The 21,049-nt window shown below is 45.0% G+C and overlaps 1 protein-coding gene across 1 annotated transcript in view; it reads left to right on the forward strand.

The window, feature by feature from the left end:
- The window catches only part of LOC124711853 (sodium-coupled monocarboxylate transporter 1-like), a 213,702-nt gene extending 194,243 nt beyond the window's left edge, over nt 1-19,459 (forward strand). The window contains exon 15 of the mRNA XM_047242080.1: nt 19,160-19,459. Within this exon, the coding sequence (XP_047098036.1) occupies nt 19,160-19,225 (66 nt within the window). The 3' untranslated portion in view covers nt 19,226-19,459. The remainder of the gene's footprint in view (nt 1-19,159) is intronic.
- The last annotated feature ends 1,590 nt before the right edge of the window (nt 19,460-21,049 follow it).

Here is a 21,049-nt window from a genome sequence, read left to right on the forward strand (position 1 = left end):
GGAAGGTACACGCTTCTGTCAGAATCCATCAGGCACACACGTACGGTATCCGCCCACATGTTACACTGCACAACATACAACAACATGCCGGGAGTTTCCGGCGCAATGCCTGAGGAACGCCTTTTCTTTGGCGTCAGTCGTTCCCACGCATGCTCTTACGAACCAGACAATCCTTGACAAAATTCCCTGGTTTACTATGGGGGTAACATACCCCATCAGCAACAATATGTGATTGCTCATGTTCAATATCAACATTACTCACCATCATGCAATGTAGGTTTTCACTGCCGGTATTGTCTTCAGCTGAAACTTCCGGGCTGAGAGACCGATTGTGAGTGCCATAGGATGTCCAACACGAGAGGTGGCCAGATACCTCGCCTGCTTGCTGCAACCACACATCGCCAGAACAGACAGTTGCATTAAAAACTCGGCGCATTTCATTGAAAAACTGAGGGACATTAACGTCAGCCCAAGTGATATTCCTGTTAGCTTCGATGTAGTGTCATTGTTTACCATGGTGCCTGTAAACAAAGCTATTTCATATATACCAGACATTTTTACAACTGACATAGTGGCTTTATTTAAACACTGCCTGACGACAACTTATTTCCAGTATAACAACGAGTCTTACGAACAGATCGACGGGGTGGCGATGGGAAGCCCTCTCAGACCAGTTGTTGCCAATTTACACTCCTGGAAATTGAAATAAGAACACCGTGAATTCATTGTCCCAGGAAGGGGAAACTTTATTGACACATTCCTGGGGTCAGATACATCACATGATCAAACTGACAGAACCACAGGCACATAGACACAGGCAACAGAGCATGCACAATGTCGGCACTAGTACAGTGTATATCCACCTTTCGCAGCAATGCAGGCTGCTATTCTCCCATGGAGACGATCGTAGAGATGCTGGATGTAGTCCTGTGGAATGGCTTGCCATGCCATTTCCACCTGGCGCCTCAGTTGGACCAGCGTTCGTGCTGGACGTGCAGACCGCGTGAGACGACGCTTCATCCAGTCCTAAACATGCTCAATGGGGGACAGATCCGGAGATCTTGGTGGCCAGGGTAGTTGACTTACACCTTCTAGAGCACGTTGGGTGGCACGGGATACATGCGGACGTGCATTGTCCTGTTGGAACAGCAAGTTCCCTTGACGGTCTAGGAATGGTAGAACGATGGGTTCGATGACGGTTTGGATGTACCGTGCACTATTCAGTGTCCCCTCGACGATCACCAGTGGTGTACGGCCAGTGTAGGAGATCGCTCCCCACACCATGATGCCGGGTGTTGGCCCTGTGTGCCTCGGTCGTATGCAGTCCTGATTGTGGCGCTCACCTGCACGGCGCCAAGCACGCATACGACCATCATTGGCACAAAGGCAGAAGCGACTCTCATCGCTGAAGACGACACGTCTCCATTCGTCCCTCCATTCACGCCTGTCGCGACACCACTGGAGGCGGGCTGCACGATGTTGGGGCGTGAGCGGAAGACGGCCTAACGGTGTGCGGGACCGTAGCCCAGTTTCATGGAGACGGTTGCGAATGGTCCTCGCCGATACCCCAGGAGCAACAGTGTCCCTAATTTGCTGGGAAGTGGCGGTGCGGTCCCCTACGGCACTGCGTAGGATCCTACGGTCTTGGCGTGCATCCGTGCGTCGCTGCAGTCCGGTCCCAGGTCGACGGGCACGTGCACCTTCCGCCGACCACTGGCGACAACATCGATGTACTGTGGAGACCTCACGCCCCACGTGTTGAGCAATTCGGCGGTACGTCCACCCGGCCTCCCGCATGCCCACTATACGCCCTCGCTCAAAGTCCGTCAACTGCACATACGGTTCACGTCCACGCTGCCGCGGCATGCTACCAGTGTTAAAGACTGCGATGGAGCTCCGTATGCCACGGCAAACTGGCTGACACTGACGGCGGCGGTGCACAAATGCTGCGCAGCTAGCGCCATTCGACGGCCAACACCGCGGTTCCTGGTGTGTCCGCTGTGCCGTGCGTGTGATCATTGCTTGTACAGCCCTCTCGCAGTGTCCGGAGCAAGTATGGTGGGTCTGACACACCGGTGTCAATGTGTTCTTTTTTCCATTTCCAGGAGTGTATTTATGGAGATCTACGAACAGTGAGCGCTGCAGACTGCCAGTAAAAAGCCTGCTAAATGGTACCGCTATGTTGATGACACATTTGCAGTGTGGACTCATGATGAAGAAGAGTTGGATGTCTTCTTGGTGCATCTGAACAGCATTAACCCGAAGATACAGTTTACAATGGAGAAAGAGAGCAACGGTCAACACAGTTTCCTGGATGTGTCGGTAATTAAACGGGTGGATGGGACGCTGGGCCACAAGGTATATAGAAAGAAAACTCACACGGATCCTAGGCAAAAAGGAGGTGTCATGAAAACCTTGTTGGACAGAGCCAACAAAATCTGGGAGCCGGCTTACTTACAAGACGAACTGAATCACCTACGGTCAGCCTTTGTGAAAAACGGATGTACCAGCAAGGAAATCGAGCCCTCCATCAAAGAAGAAAAGAAGCCAGACGTTCAGAGCAACAACAGTCACAAACTGGAAAAGTTTTCCTACCGTTCATTAATAAGGTCACGGACCGTATCGGAAAAGTTCTGGCCAAGTATGGGATCGAAACAATCATTAGACCCACCAAGAAGATTAAGGAATATTTAAGAACCGCAAAAGACGCTCGACATCCCCTAGCAACACCTTGGGTATAAAAAATTCTATGCAGTTGTGGATAAGTATATATTAGAACAAGAAAAAGAAGTGTAAACAACTTCTTAGCCGAACATAAAAGAAACTGTCGCTTAGGACACATCGAAAAATCAGCCGTAGCTGAGCATGCTTTTCGAGATGGGAATCACGAAACTAAATTTAATGAGACAAGCGTTCTAGCACGAACATCCCATTATCATGCGCGCATGTATAGAGAAGCAATAGAAATTCACAAACGCCATAACAATTTTAATAGAAAAGAGAAAGTTTTAAAGTTGGACAAAATATGGATGTCGATGTTGCGCCAGCGGAATGACAATCGATTACTCTTAATCGAGAATGATGACGCCTTCCAAAGATAGGCATACCGTCGGCATCACGTGACGAATGGTGGTGCTCTCTATGCGCTCTATAAATGCTAGAGTACCTGGAGCCTCAGTGGCAGTAGCCGGATGACCTCAGAAGATGTCCCCCCAGCAGATGGAGACGAAACGTCAGGTGGAAATTTTATACATCGACCACGGCCTCTCATCCCGGAAGTTTCAACTCAAGATTACTCACCATGTTCTGAAAACAGCCTACATTTAGTTCTTCCCACTTACATCCGCCATGACGCACTATTTAAGTATTAATCACTAATTTATCTAAATCATCAAAATCTAATGACTTATCACAACACAGAGTCCTAGATCCGTCACTTAGCCTCGCGCCTTCTGAGATATTAGCTACTGTCTCAACTTCAGAGACCTCAACATACGGCTAAGATACCAAAATTCACTTCATTAACATAACGAGAAAAAGAGTCATTTTTGCCTTGTACTCGAGACATGTTTATCTATTATTACTTCCTTTTCACAAGAACCAAGACACTTAAACAAAAGCCCCTTCTCAATATCCCACAACGTTCCCACATTCGCTAATGCTTCAGCAATTACTCTGTCTAGGTCTATGGGACACAGATAAATGATTTGTGACACCACACTATTATCCACCTGCAACACGGTAGCTTGTTCATTTAATTTAACCAACAACCACAGAAATTCAACTAATTATTCAACACCAACAGTGGATAATCTTCATATGCTTCTAAGAGCGGCTATTAGCTTATTTCGCAACTTTCCAAACAAGTTGTTAACTGTCAATTCAGGCCTTTCCTCACTGATACTGGTGCCAACATCCTCTTCCTCATTACACCAACTCAAGGACAATATCTACTACTGCAGGGGCAAAACTTTGACCAGCAATTTTTGAATTTCATCAAACACCGAGAGGTTTCACTGACAGTACGAATGTCACGTATTCTGTTTGCCAAATGGTCAAGGGCGGTCTGTGTTCAGAACATCGGCCTTCGCCGTGGGAAGACAACTTCGAACCCTGACATATAATTCTGGAGATCCCCCATTATATTTTCACGGAAGAGAATAGCTTCACTTACCTCCCCCACTGGCTCGGCTGAAATATTTACTGGCAAAGTGAAGGCAGCCCGCAAGCGTTGACAGAGTTTTCCACGTTGCCTTCCTCATCTTTTCACGTATACGATCTTCGTACAGGAGACAGGATTTTCTGAGGCTGGCTACAGTGCTGACTTTCCTTAATCGAATGGTACCCAGACTGAAACACAAAACAAACAACAGCAGAACAAGACCCCGGCCGGCCGGGGTGGCCGAGCGGTTCTAGGCGCTACAGTCTGGAACCGTGCGACCGCTACAATTGCAGTTTCGAATCCTGCCTCGGGCATGGATGTGTGTGATGTCCTTAGGTTAGTTAGGTTTAAGTAGTTTTAAGTTCTAGGGGACTGATGACCTTAGAAGTTAAGGCCCATAGTGCTCAGGGCCATTTGAACCAATTTGAACGTGATCCCGAAAAAAGAAAGTCGAAATCAAACATGAAACACAAATTTGCCGAACGATATGCTGCTACCACTGTAGTGCAGTTTGTATCTTCGCACTCACGAAATCGCAACCACGGTCTGCTACCATTGAAAGAAGGTTTACAATGCGTAGGGCTGATAGGAGGGAAGCACTAAGTCTGAACTGAGGATACATAGAATTAATATTTATTTATTTATAAAACAAACATGAAACAGTACATCACTGGTGACAACATACACACTCTGATTTCCAGTTGCAGTTTTATAGAGGAATATCTTCAAAATTTTCCGGCCTCACTGCCATTTAAAGTTGAAGATACAGCCACAGATCAGCAAAACAAATAACCTTACGACAAAAGCAGCAGGTTTAATTCAAATTTGTTCATTAAAACTTTAAAATTGCTAGGAATCTAAGTTCAATAACATGAAAATTTAACTTCAAATACTTGGTTTTAATTTGTTTAACAAGCTAGCTCTAAACTCTTAAATCTTCCTTCAAATTTACTGCAATTACCAAGACTTACTGGCAACATATTAGCTAAAGAATCTACAAACAATCAAAATAGATTACAGAGTTGTTGAAGTTGACAGGCCACAAACAGCATAGGCCATTTTGTTAATTCGATAACGCGACCTGAGGCAACACCATAGGCAGTACAGACAGACTAACAAAAACTTGATCTAAAGCCCATGGAAACGATATTAGCACAATGCTAACTTCAAAAAGTTACCATATACAGGGTGACTCATCTAACATTACCGCTGGATACATTTCGTAAACCACATCAAATACTGACGAATCGATTCCACAGACCGAACGTGAGCAGAGGTGCTAGTGTAATTGGTTAATATAAACCATAAAAAATGCACGGAAGTATTTTTTTTAACACAAACCTACATTCTTTTAAATGGAATCCCGTTAGTTTTGTTAGCACATCTGAACATATAAACAAATACGTAATCAGTGCCGTTTGTTGCATTGCAAAATGTTAATTACATCCGGAGATACTGTAACCTAAACTTGGCGCTTGAGTACCACTCCTCCGCTGTTCGATCGTGTGTATCGGAGACCACCGAATTACGTAGGGATCCAAAGGGAACGGTGATGAACCTTAGGTACAGAAGAGACTGGAACAGCACATTACGTCCACATGCTAACACCTTTTTATTGGTCTTTTCCACTGACGCACATGTACATTACCATGAGGGGTGAGGTACACGTACACACGTGGTTTCCGTTTTCAGTTACGGAGTGGAACAGAGTGTGTCCCGACATGTCAGGCCAATAGATGTTCAATGTGGCGGCCATCACTTGCTGCACACAATTGCAATCTCTGGCGTAATGAATATCGTACACGCCGCAGTAAATCTGGTGTAATGTCGCCGCAGGCTGCCACAATACGTTGTTTCATATCCTCTGGGGTTGTAGGCACATTACGGTACACATTCTCCTTTAAGGTACCCCACAGAAAGAAGTCCAGAGGTGTGAGATCAGGAGAACGGGCTGGCCAATTTATGCGTCCTCCACGTCCTATGAAACGCACGTCGAACATCCTGTCAAGGGTCAGCCTAGTGTTAATTGCGGAATGTGCAAGTGCACCATCATGCTGATACCACATAAGTCGACGCTTTTCCAGTGGGACACACTCTATTCCACTTCGTAATTGAAAGCGGAAACCACGTGTGTACGTTTACCTCACCCCTTATGGTAATGGACATGTGCGTCAGTGAAAAAGACCAATAAAAAGGTGTTAGCATGTGGACGTAATGTGCTGTTCCAGTCTCTTCTGTACATAAGGTCCATCACCGTTCCCTTTGGTTGCCTACGTAATTCGGTGCTCTCCGATACACACGATCGAACAGCGGAGGAGTGGTACTCAAGCGTCGGCCGATGTGGCCGAGCGGTTCTAGGCGCTACAGTCTGGAACCGCGCGACCGCTACGGCCGCAGGTTCGAATCCTGCCTCGGGCATGGATGTGTATGACGTCCTTAGGTAAGTTAGGTTTAAGTAGTTCTAAGTTCTAGGGGACTGATGACCTCAGCAGTTAAGTCCCATAGTGCTCAGAGCCATTTGAACCATTTGGTACTCAAGCGTCTACTTTAGGTTACAATATCTCCGGATGTAATTAACATTTTACAATGCAACAAACGGCACTGATTACGTACTTGTTTATATGTTCAGATGTGCTAACAAAACTAACGGGATTCCATTTTAAAAAACGTAGGTTTGTGTTAAAAAACATACTTCCATGCATTTTTTTATGGTTTGTATTAACCAATTACACTAGCCCCTCTCTTCACACTCGGTCTGTGGAATCGATTCGTCAGTATTTGATGTGGTTTACGAAATATATCCAGCGATAACGTTAGGTGACTCACCCTGTATATGAGAGAGGCGGCGCTAGTAATATTAATATTCAAACACGTCTCTGGAGGTTGATTTTGTATCAAAACCTCCCCCTTTCCTTTAAAACCTTAAACTAAGACACATGTGCTGTAACGGCTTGTAAGGAATCAACTCAGTTAACTTTATGAAGATCTCAGATCCAAAGAAGTAATGGCCTTTAACACATTATTAAAAGCCCTTACTATGACTGACATTTCTACCTAATCTGTGATGTCCCCAAAAATCAGATGACAGTCAAAGATTTTAAACCATACAAGCACAACTTTCAGATAACAAGTAGGGAACTACAAGAGCAACACAGCTAGTATCGGGCAAAATGATTTCAGCGCCATAAACGCGCTTCATGGGCAATTCTGCAGTAGCAAGGCAGTGCAGCATTTAACACAATCTCCAGTGGGCAACAGCAAAGGCAGAGGATGGCATCAAGCACCGAACCATCCCCAGGACAGGCCACGGCGGGTACAGGCGTGTATAAACAGCCCACGAAGAGCGGCAGCGTCTGCTTCGTGACCACTGCCAAACACCATTACAGGGAAGACCCCCCCGGCAGCGACGTCCGATACAGAAGCGCCGCCACTGCAACTCCGCTACGCGAACTCACCCCCCGTGGCCCGTCACGTCCTCTTTTCAAACTGTGGCCGACCACTCCCAGCGCTTCAATCAAACCTCAGCGTCGGTGCAGTAAGGGGGTTACACATCTAAGTAAGGGTAAATCATTTACGATCTACAGTAAATTTCTGGACACGCGTTACAGTGAGGACTACGCTTTCTCTTACTTTGGAAAACTGATTTTACTCTAAACTTTAATCACTTCAACAATTAATAAAATTAACTGTTGAAATAAAGACTCTCAGTTTTGGGTTCACATGCTAGGAATAGGTTGTACCCGTGGTCTAGGGGACGTGTTCCGGATGCGGCAAAGAAGGACACCTTCGTTCCGAGTGCCTCCAGCGTCGGATAACACAACTCCCACCGAAGGACGTTGCACCACCAGCGGCGAAGACTGTTCTACCCGTGACTTACGCGGCGGCACTCACGACGTTCTCCACACAACAGACACGGCCGACCGCTTCAGCGGTACTAGAATCACCTTCCACGGACAAAAACCTGGATGATCCGCCGACCTGGCCAGTGGTGGAAAATAGTACTACGACTCTGGAGCTACCGAACGCGACAGATATTGACGCCGGCAAGATGGCAATTGATTCCCTTATTGTACCGACCGAAGCGTTTGTTCCGGCGGAGCGTGAGTCAGTGCCGTCTTCTGACAATGAAGGCCATGTACGGAAACAGCGATCACCGAAACGCCGAAAGCACCGTCGTCGGACCGTGTCGGAACACAGCGGTTCGCATTCGGCCGGGGAAGAACAACTGACCCCTCAAGAAGCCAGCCGCGAAGCTGGGGCTGTTTCCACTGACTCCAACCTTGCAGAACAGACAGAAAAACATACAGCTTTCGAACATCAGCCCATTGACAGAAACAGTGAGCAGCGGGAAGGTACCAGTGCAGGCAGCGAAGTCGCCCGGTCCCTTACTACCAAACATTCCGAGGCTATGGAACATGAACAGACATCCGCGCCCGCTTCGTGGGCCGAGGACGTCGAGACACAAGATCCCGACCCGCGGCCAGCTGAGGCGCCGCCGGATCATGCAGCATAAGCAGCACAGGGAGGACCGCGTTTGGAGGGGGGTGACATTACTTCCGATGTTCGCTTCTCTCCAACTTCAACATGGATAACCTCGCCCAAACAACGCGTTGCCAGGCATACCGCCTGGCGACAATGAATATCAACATGATCAGTTCTCCTGTCAAGATCCAACTTTTGAAAGAAACCATACGAGCCATGGGAGTTGACTTTGCTTTCCTACAAGAAGTGAAAACGACTGCACTCCCGCACTTTTACGGTTACGCCACACATTTGACGCCCGGTAGCCCTGCAGAAACCGGAGTGGCGATATTAGTGCGTGAAGGTATTGAAGTTACCGACGTCACGTTTCTTCCCTCCGCACGAGGAATAGCATTTACGGCACTCAACACCTGATTCATTAATGTTTACGCGCCGTCGGGTACCACAAGACGTCACGACCGCGCCAGATTCTACTCCACAGATGTCGCTCCCCTTTTCCTTGGACGATACGACCACAGCGTCTTCGCCGGCGATTTTAATTGCGTACTTCACCCCAAGGACCAAATCCCACATTACATGCCTTGTCCGGAACTGGGTGCGATGATCCAAGAACTTCACTTGTGCGACACGTGGAAAAAAGTCCACGGTAACCGCTCTGGCCACACTCATCTTACCAGTCATTCGGCCAGCCGACTTGACCGCATATATGTGTCACAAGATCTCACACAAGGTGTGGTGGGCGCCGAATTATGGCCTCAAGCCTATTCCGATCACAGTGCCTATATCTGCACTATACACCTACGCCCCCAACAAGTCTGGCGCAGCAATGGCTTTTGGAAGCTCAACATAACTCATCTCCAGGACCTGGATTGCCGTCGGCAAGTTGCAGCAACGTGGACTGACTGTGAACGCCGCCACCCACGATACACCTCGACCCTGGAGTGGTGGCTCCTCTGTGCCAAACCAGCAATCCGTAGGACACTTATGCGATATGGCAAGGACGTGACTGCGTGGCACCGACAGACCCTCGATTTTTACTACGCGGCACTCAGGGACCTCGACGCCTTACCCCCTTCCCCGGAGGGACAACATGACCAAAGCAGAATCAAGGCTCACATACTATCATTGACGAAGCGTCGACTAGAAGGTGCAGTAGTCCGCTCGCGACGGCACGACCGAACGGTTGCAGAGGAACCCACTATGCACCACGTTGTGGCGGATAAGCGCCGACAACGTCAACATTTAATCACACAACTCAGGACACACGACGGTCGCTTATGTACGACCCAAGCAACCATAGTAAAGGCGGTGGAGGATCATTTTCGTCATATTTACAAGGAAAGAACCGTCATTGACGAGGCCACTACTGAAGTGTTACAGCAGATAACACGTACTATCGACGAGGCTACCGTGAATGCACTAACAGAGGAAATCTCACTCGAAGAAGTCGAAGACGCCGTGGATAAAGGTGCGGCCAATAAATCTCCAGGACCTGATGGATTGCCCATCGAATTTTACCGGACTTTCCGTGACATCATGATGCCTCGCTGGGTTATAATGTTCCGAGAACTTATGTCTCCAGACTGTGTTGTGCCGCCAGCGTTTGTAGAAGGTCTCCTCATACCAGTACACAAGCCAGGTGGAGGGCTATCGATTAACGACTATCGGCCGCTTACAATGTTGAACGCCGATTACAAGATTTTCACCAGGATTATGGCGAGCCGTATTAAGACGACTTTGCCGATGATCCTCGCTCCAGAACAGACGTCGCAGGGGGGAGAAGCCAACATACACACGGCCACCGGTGACTGCAGGGACTTAATAGCGATCGCTTCTGCGTGCCGTCTGAGAGCGGCGATCGTCTCCGTCGATTTCAACCGCGCCTTTGATAGAGTGCACCAAATCTTCCTCCTACGAGTGATGGACTGTATGGGATTCCCCCCGGGCCTCATCGACACCCTACGGCGTCTTTGGACCGCAGCCAGCTCACACGTCCAGGTCAATGGAAGGACGGTAGGACCAGTACCCATTAAGAGGTCTCTACGACAGGGATGTCCCCTTTCTACCTATCTTTATGCAATCGCACTCGAGCCACTCCTAGGGGGCCTTAACCACCGCCTATCTGGTATCACGCTGCGGGACGTCACCTTTCGCTATAGGACATACGCTGACGACCTGCTACTGCTGGTTCGTTCCAATGACGAAGTTCAAAGCGTACTAACCTGGATTGAGCGATACGGACAGGCTGCAGGCAGTCTTCTGAACATCAACAAGTCGGCGGCGTTGGACATTGGGCGTGGTCTCGGATCGGAAGCCCTCGCTCCCCTCCCACCAGTTTCTGATCTGCGATATTTGGGCATCACGTTCAAGAAAGATGTACGTAAAACAGCTGCAGCAAACTACCGACGGTTATTACAGATCATACGCGCAATGGTGCGACAGAACCTGCTCCGGGACTTGAATCAGCTACAACGTGTTGAATACTTGAACCTCCACGTAGCATCCAAACTCAACCACGTGGCACAGGTCCTCCCACTACCGCTGCAGATAGGTCGCCGGCTTCAGGCGGCCTTCAGTTACTACGTTTCCGCAGGTCATATCTTTAAAGTACGATACGACACTCTTACCCTCCCAGTCCACAAAGGAGGGCTGGGATTGGTCAACGTCAGGGCGAGAGCAGCTGCCCTTTACATGAGCAACATGAGGAAACGATGGAAAAGTCAATATACCTCTCTCACGGGTCGTTTACTACAGGTTCTGATGCCAGCCTCTAACGTCCCGCCGGTGTCGGTTGCGCACGTCGCACCACAGCTCTCCCATGTGTCGACCTTCATTCTTGATTACAGCTATGTCAGCTTGAACCTCTGCGCCACACGTCCACCGAAGACGACAGATTTTTATACCAACCTTCTGCGGGCTGTTCACCATAACGTGGTGGAAAACAAGTACCCTACGTTTCACTGACCAAGAGTGTGGAAAACGATACACCACCACTTTCTGTCATCCACGGTGCGTTCGAAGTGGTATCAGATCGCCAACAAAAAATATGCCACACGCCAGCGACTTCACACTATTGGACTGGCAGACTCCCCTTATTGCCCAGATTGTCACCTTTTGGATACCGATGAACATCGTTTTACTTGCGCATCATCGTCCGGAGTTTGGCGACTAACACAGAAGATACTGGCTTGTTACCTCCGGGTCACACCTGACATGATTGACCCGCAGACCCTACTCTGTCCCGATGAAACTTACTTTCCGGCTGCAAGATATCATGCGCTTACATGGTTCAAGGGACTTACCGTCGCCTACATCTTTAGCGACGGAGAGAAAGAGCAGCTTGATTACTGGTGGTTCCTACAACATGCTCACAATGCCCTCGAACGCACACCGAAATACCGTACGCTCTTCGCAAATTATTTACGCAGCGTTTTCGTTAACCCCCCACTCAGCTGGGGAGTGCCAGGCTGTGGTTAATGTGCTGTGCCGCATCACACTAACGGCTCAACGTTCTGCCTTGTCAGCCATGACCAAAGGAAGAGACAAGCTGCTGCAAGGATACTGTTTTCCTTGAGGCACTAGCGAAGCAGAATGCCTCCGTTGCAGATGCCATTCAAAGGCGCTATTGGAGATTTCAAATAACGATGGCAAGGCTCCAAGTGGAACCAGTTACATTATTGAAGAACCTTTTAGTTAGAATTACATCAGTGGTTTATATTTTTATTTTTTTTTGATTACTCTTTTATGCCACCTGTGTTGTTGTAACACTTACTTGTAACACTTAGTTACTAGAATTCTCATTTGTACACGCTCCCTAAATGTAATCACATAAAAAAATAAGAAAAAGTGGCAACGAATAGCCCTAACCTTGATTCCCATACTTCCTATGGTCTATAGGCAGCTCTCTGGGGTGGGTTTACTCAGGAGCCAACGCCTGAAGTGGATCAGATTTTTTTTGTTATAGGATGACAAGTGGCGGTGGCACTTAGGTTTTTTTTTATTTTTTATTATTTTTATTTATTTATTTTCTTAGTTCCATTTTCCTAAGGGTCTTTTTAAGGGAAAAAAGTGGTCCAAAAGGGGGTAGCATCTAAAAAAAGAAAAAACAAAAAAAACAAGGGGTAGCATCTAAAAAAAGGGGGAAAAAATAGTGCTCAAAAATTAAAAAAAAGGGGGTAGCGTCTAAAAAAAAAAGGGGGTAGCGTCTTTGATTCATAATCAAAACGTCTTCAGTCCCGCGTTCGATCCCCGCCAGTGCCTAAATTTTGATAAATAATCAGCATTGGCGGCCGAAGACTTCCGGCATAAGAACTCAGCCTCATTCTGCCAACGGCCTTGTCAAAGAGGGCGGAGGAGCGCATAGAGGTTCAGGGCACTCTCTTGTCCTAGGGGTGGGAAATTGCCCCTAAAGGCGGAAGAATCTGCAATGATCAACGGCATGAGGATGCAGAAAGCAATGGAAACCACTGCATTAAAGACACGTAACGTGTATCCACAGGACATGTGGCCTGTAATTGAAGAAGTGTCATGATGATCTCTCCATTGGCAAACGATTCCGGAATAGTCCCCCATTCGGATCTCCGGGAGGGGACTGCCAAGGGGGAGGTTACCATGAAAAAAACATTGAATAATCTACGAATAGATAACGTTCTACGAGTCGGGGCGTGGAATGTCAGTAGCTTAAACGTGGTAGTGAAACTAGAAAATCTGAAAAGGGAAATGCAAAGGCTCAATGTAGATACAGTAGGGGTCAGTGAAGTGAAGTGGAAGGAAGACAAGGATTTCTGGTCAGATGAGTATCGGGTAATATCAACAGCAGCAGAAAATGGTATAACAGGTGTAGGATTCGTTATGAATAGGAAGGTAGGGCAGAGGGTGTGATACTGTGAACAGTTCAGTGACCGGGTTGTTCTAATCAGAATCGACAGCAGACCAACACCGACAACGATAGTTCAGGTATACATGCCGACGTCGCAAGCTGAAGATGAACAGATAGAGAAAGTATATGAGGATATTGAAAGGGTAATGCAGTGTGTAAAGGGGGACGAAAATCTAATAGTCATGGGCGACAGGAATGCAGTTGTAGGGGAAGGAGTAGAAGAAAAGGTTACAGGAGAATATGGGCTTGGGACAAGGAATGAAAGAGGAGAAAGACTAATTGAGTTCTGTAACAAGTTTCAGCTAATAATACCGAATACCCTGTTCAAGAATCACAAGAGGAGGAGGTATACTTGGAAAAGGCCGGGACATACGGGAAGATTTCAATTAGATTACATCATGGTCAGACAGAGATTCCGAAATCAGATATAGGAGCAGATATAGACTCAGATCACAATATAGTAGTGATGAAGAGTAAGCTGAAGTTCAAGACATTAGTCAGGAAGAATCAATACGCAAAGAAGTGGGATACGGAAGTACTAAGGAATGACGAGATACGTTTGAAGCTCTCTAACGCTATAGATACAGCAATAAGGAATAGCGCAGTATGCAGTACAGTTGAAGAGGAATGGGCCATCACAGAAGTTGGGAAGGAACACATAGGTACAAAGAAGGTAGCTGCGAAAAAACCATGGGTAACAGAAGATATACTTCAGCTGATTGATGAAAGGAGGAAGTACAAACATGTTCCGGGAAAATCAGGAATACAGAAATAATAGTCGCTGAGGAATGAAATAAGTAGGAAGTGCAGGGAAGCTAAGACGAAAAGGCTGCAGTAAAAATGTGAAGACATCGAAAAATATATGATTGTCGGAAGGATAGACTCAGCGTACAGGAAAGTCAGAACAACCTTTGGTGACATTAAAAGCAACGGTGGTAACATTAAGAGTGCAACGGGAATTCCACTGTTAAATGCAGAGGAGAGAGCAGATAGCTGGAAAGAATACATTGAATGCCTCTATGAGGGTGAAGATCTGTCTGAAGTGATATAAGAAGAGACAGGAGTCGATTTAGAAGAGATAGGGGATCCAGTATTAGAATCGGAATTTAAAAGAGCTTTGGAGGACTTACGGTCAAATAAGGCAGAAGGGATAGATAACATTCCATCAGAATTTCTAAAATCATTGGGGGAAGCGTCAACAAAACGACTATTTACGTTGGTGTGTAGAATATATGAGTCTGGCGATATACCATCTGACTTTCGGAAAAGCATCATCCACTCAATTCCGAAGACGGCAAGAGCTGACATATGCGAGAAATATCGCACAATCAGCTTAACAGCTCATGCATCGAAGCTGCTTACAAGAATAATATACAGAAGAATGGAAAAGAAAACTGAGAATGCACTAGGTGACGATCAGTTTGGCTTTAGGAAAATTAAAGGGACGAGACAGGCAATTCTGACGTTACGGCTAATAATGGAAGCAAGGCTAAAGAAAAATCAAGACACTTTCATAGGATTTGTCGACCTGGAAAAAGCGTTCGACAATATAAAATGGTGCAAGCTGCTCGAGATTCTGAAAAAAGTAGGGGTAAGCTATAGGGAGAGACGGGTCATATACAATATGTGCAACAACCAAGAGGGAACAATAAGAGTGGACGATCAGGAACGAAGTGCTCGTATTAAGAAGGGTGTAAGACAAGGCTGTAGCCTTTCGCCCTACTCTTCAATCTGTACATCGAGGAAGCAATGATGGAAATAAAAGAATGGTTCAGGAGTGGAATTAAAATACAAGGTGAAAGGATATCAATGATACGATTCGCTGATGACATTGCTATCCTGAGTGAAAGTGAAGAAGAATTAAATGATCTGCTGAACGGAATGAATAGTCTAATGAGTACACAGTATGGTTTGAGAGTAAATCGGAGAAAGACGAAGGTAATGAGAAGTAGTAGAAATGAGAACAGCGAGAAACTTGATATCAGGATTGATGGTCACGAAGTCAATGAAGTTGAAGAATTCTGCTACCTAGGCAGTAAAATAACCAATGAGGGACGGAGCAAGGAGGACATCAAAAGCAGACTCGCTATGGGAAAAAAGGCATTTATGGCCAAGAGAAGTCTACTAATATCAAATACTGGCCTTAATTTGAGGAAGAAATTTCTGAGGATGTACGTGTGGAGTACAGCATTGTATGGTAGTGAAACATGGACTGTGGGAAAACCGGAACAGAAGAGAATCTAAGCATTTGAGATGTGCTGCTATAGACGAATGTTGATAATTAGGTGGACTGATAAGCTAAGGAATGGGGAGGTTCTACGCAGAATCGGAGAGGAAAGGAAAATGTGGAAAACACTGATAAGGAGAAGGGACAGGATGATAGGACATCTGCTAAGACATGAGGGAATGACTTCCATGGTACTAGAGGGAGCTGTAGAGGCCAAAAACTGTAGAGGAAGACAGAGATTGGAATACGTCAAGCAAATAATTGAGGACGTAGGTTGCAAGTGCTACTCTGAGATGAAGAGGTTAGCACAGGAAAGGAATTTGTGGCGGGCCGCATCAAACCAGTCAGTAGACTGAAACTAGGAGTAGGAACCTAACATACAGTAGGTAACGTGATGTAAGTCAATCATGTATGCCAGACACACATCAGCTTGATGATCTTATGTCGCTATTGACTGGGAGACGTCGTTTGATACTTTGTTTGTTCGGCTGCGGAGCCAGTCTCTGTATTTGACGCCACTTCGGCGACTTGTAGGTCTTTGTGATTAAGATGAGATGCAATGATTGAAGAAAATCTCCAATCCTGATGAGAATCGAATCTGGGTTTCACAATCTGACGCAGAAATGCTAACCACTAGATACGAGCTGTGGACATTAGTTTAATACTTCCATTAATCAACTGCCACGAAAACACTGGTTCGTTTAACATATAACGCTAATAACACTTATATGTACTAATTGGTGACAGAGAAATAATACAAAGGTAGCCACAACATGCCACATTGTCACATACCAGTAACATTTCCTCCTGAGACTCATTTAAGATAATTTGTGGGTAATTTAGCCTCTTCTCACAACTATTTGTCTTCTTCACGACTAATGACAGTCCTATAGTTGGTGCATTAACTCTCACTTACCCACCTTTTCCTTCTACGCGTTTTTACCTCCTAGGCTGTGAGGGACTTGCCGCCACCTCTTGCTATCAACCGCATTTATGATCCCCCATGTATGAACCATTGAGGTTGGACAGAATGCTTCTCAGTTTTACATACAAAAGGAAATACATCTCCTAATAACAGCTGTGAAATACATCCGGAAACATGTAAGTGTACAAATGTAAGAAAACAGTAATATTTACATACATGAATACAGGCTTTTTCCTGTGGCTTCACCTGGTATGCCTACAACAAATACGTTAAACACACCAACTTCTCCTTCACTCTGTGTCATCTCCTTCCTCCACATGCCTGTCCACCTCATCCTCTCACCCCCATCTGTCTACCTCCTCCTCCCCACTCTTCATCTCCTCCATCTCTTTTTGTCCATGTCCTCCATCCCTCTCTCCCTCTCTCTCTCTAACCAGATCTTCCTCCCCCCTCCCTCTGACCATCTCCTCCTCCTCCTCCTCCTCCCCCCTCTTTCTATCTCTGCCTCCTCCCTTTTCCACTTGCTCACTGCCCCTTTACACCTTCCACCTACCCATTCACAACCCATGCCTCCCCTCTGCATCTACAGTTTCTGCTCCCCATCGGCATGTTCATTCTCTCCTCTATCCATCTCAATCTGTCCCCATGCATGGTCATCAGCACGTGTATCCCCTGCAGTACAGTTCAATAAAACAGGCCAATACTATTCCAACATCGTCTGTTCTGCAGGGGAAGGCACATCAGAGTCTTAAAAATAATTCTTTTGTCCCTGATGTACAGACCACCATGCAAAGCTTGTTGATAAACAAGGCTGATACTACACCAACACAATTTTCATGCAGGGCTGCGTAAATATCAGAGCCAAAAACCGTTTCTTGCCCCTCACATCTATGATGCCCTGCAAAACACGTTTATTTTGCAGGCCAATACTGTTTCTACACAACATGATTGTCGTAAAGGGCAGCAAAGATAAGTGTCAGTAATGTTGGATCATAGACATACAATATTTCAACGATAGACACGTAAGTGCTGAGCAAGAGTGTGAGGGATTATTAAAAATTAGTTCAGAGGCAAAGAGAACTTCGTCACTGATTAATTCGGCATCTAATTGAGAAATTAATTCTGAATAAAAAGAGAAAATTAACTTTAGGAGAGCAATGCGAGAAGCATTGAAAGAATCTGGCAGTAAAACTTAGGTAACCAACCTGACTAAAGAGCGTAAGAAATCTTCGTCTCATATAAAGTCATTATATGGATCTAAATCGTTTATTCAGTCGCTCAGTGACCATAATGACGCCGAAACGGAAGGACAGAGAGAAGGCCAAAACCTGAATTCAGTATTCCGAAATTGTTTTACCGAGGAAGGTCGTCCGCTAAGGCCGAAATGGCAGTGTATTAGATAAGAGATTACAGGAAATAAAATTAACTACAGTCGCTCAGAGCTTCCCGTGAGAGTCTACAGAGATTAAGCGAGTGACATTTATCCCCTTCGTTTATCGTAGGGTGCTTGACCAATGAAAGCTACCAAGGATTGCACGAAAGCATATGTCGTTGCTGTTGTTAAGAAGGGTTGTCAAACTGGTGCACGTAATTACACTCCTACATCACTGAAGTCAGTCTGCCGTAGCAATATGGCACATTTTCTATGCTCATGCACCATGACGTTTCTGGAGAACAGAAATATCCTTTATAAAAGCGAACATGTATTTCGTCAACAGCGATCTTGAGAAACATATCTCTCTTTGTCCATCCATGATATCAGAGATTTGTACAGAAAGACACTCAAATGGATGCCACTCTCCTTGACTTGTGGAAAGCGCGTGATATTGCTTCGCAGTGTTGTTTGGTGAACAAAATACAATATCGGACCACATTTGTCGGTACATTCACAGCTTTCTAATAAGCAGCACTCAATATATTTTTATTAATGGGGCGAAATAGATAGATTTAAAGGTAATCTCGCGAGTACCCCAAAGGGAGTGCTATAGAGCTATTACAGCCTGCATTACATTTAAATGACTTATTGGATAACGTCAGCAGCTCCAGGAGGATTTTCGTAGACGATGCTGTTTGTTATAGGATTTGAAATGCCAGAAGACTGAAGTGAAACACAGTAACACGAGCGGGTGATCGGCGATTGGTATAAGGACGGGCATTTGACCCTGAACGTAATAAATGTAGCCAGTCTGTGATCACAAAGCATTTACATCATCACTGAATAAAAATAAAGGTACCAAAATATTTCTTCGTTGCAAGAGTGACAGATACAGATTTCAGTTTAGTTGAGCGACCAACACAAACAATACATCTCAAGGACCGAAAATGTTGAGTGTCAGTGGACATGCAAAGTAAACACCAGGATGACGTATTTTTTTGGTGCCCACGTCGCCTACCATTTTTTTGAGATCTTTCCGTGTTTCACGACCACATGTAAGCGTACTGCAAATTTATTATTATACACTAACCTTCTTCCTCTGTTTTCAGGCTGTGAAGATGCAGATTATCCTTGCTGACAATGAAAAGGCGAAAGAATCCAAAGAAGAACCGTGAAGCCTCATCTACATACTGTGCGTCTCCCTCAGAAGCAGAGCGTAATGATGCAAAAGGACGGACACCTACTGCAGAAGCGCAGAAAACTGTGCTAGACTCTCTCACAACGAAGAACTGTTAATTTATTGCATTTACTGGACGCATTTCACCCCTGATTAATATGTATCGACTGCAATGTAACAACCTGAGTTAATATGTATCCTGGCGCTGTCTCTCAACAGTAAGGAAATATACAACTAGCTTATGTACGCTGTTGAGAGAATGAAATGTAATAAACCAATAACACAGTTTTACCATGATAGTTTTCGTCTTGAGTTCATTTCTATTGCCCAAACATGTCATTCCTGAAGTACGAGATGGTGCTGGTTCTGCACATGAAGTTTGAAATGGGACATAACTGGAATATGGAATAACAAAATTAATCTTATCTGATACGTGGAGGACATGTAATGAATTGTTCAAAAATAATTGTTTTTACCTTGTTATATTAACGATGTACAATTAGTCATCCATAATGTTGGCTCATTATTTACTGTTTTATATGTAACTAGTGAATTGCGATAACCACAATAGCAAATATAAAAAAATGGAAAAGCTAGTAGCAATGAATACTAAGAATGCAATACACATCTGTATCGGTGTAATCCAATTGAGTGACTCTAATAAAATACACAGATACAGCTGAATATTGCATAATGCAGTTTTTAACATTCATTAAAGCCGTGCCATAATGTATTAATAATCAATTATGTGGAGAAAAATAAAAATCTGATTACACTGGGATCAGAACCAAAATCGAGATTCGTAACAAGATCTACAACAAGTATTTATATCTCATTACTTAGTCATTATTTCGCATTGTTAGTATTTCTGAATTCATATCAGTGTTACGGTTTCACTTACCAGAATTCATCGATTTTACTCAATTAACACCATAATTATTGCACAATGAATAAGTCGAAAAATGTTACCACAGCAAAGAAATCACATTTTTATATGTAAGAGAATTGAAGTCAACGTTCGGATCAACAGTAAAAGAAGTAACTGAATAAATGAAAACACAAGAGGAAAAATAAGGAGACACGCTTTTGGTAAACAAAATAGAATTTTCAGAACTTAATTTCTCATCTGTCTCAAAAGGAAAGTATGGGTATTAACATTTTCCCCATAGTTTTTAATGCGAAAACCATTAAAATAGATGACTGTGAATTTTTTTGATAAGTACTTGGAGAGAGAGAGGAAACAAAGTAATAACGATGTACACTGGAGTAGAAGACGTCATATGACTGCAATGAAGATGAAAAGTGTGTGGAAAGGACATGTAGCCCGAAGACTGCTTGGTAAATGGGTCAACGAAGTTCTTGCTGTATTCCAAGAGATACGAAAGGTCGAGGTGATGAGTCAGTATGATAGAAGGTAGCTGAATGACACTAGAAAACTTGCATTAACAACATGGATCCACATATATGAATACTCTAATACACGCTAAACAGACTTGAACTCACAGTCGATTTCCAACTGCTGATGATAATGATGGAGAGAGACAGTGTGAGGTTTGACTGAGGATACATTTGTTTTCTGGCTGAAATATCGACACACATACGTTATGAATGTAAATGGTTTCCACCAGGGTATTACATAGCATAGTTATACTGTAGCACTATGTGTAGTGTTGTATTCTACAAACGATACTACCTCAGCTGTGCCATGTTGACCCCTGCGACACATGGTGCTTTTACCTATAGTTCTTGCAAAACTGCCACTTCATTTTTGTACTAATCCATGGTACGTCCTGGCACAATTTAGTAAGAGTTTTCCCATTAA

Source organism: Schistocerca piceifrons, chromosome 8, assembly GCF_021461385.2.
Source record: "Schistocerca piceifrons isolate TAMUIC-IGC-003096 chromosome 8, iqSchPice1.1, whole genome shotgun sequence".
NCBI lineage: Eukaryota > Metazoa > Arthropoda > Insecta > Orthoptera > Acrididae > Schistocerca > Schistocerca piceifrons.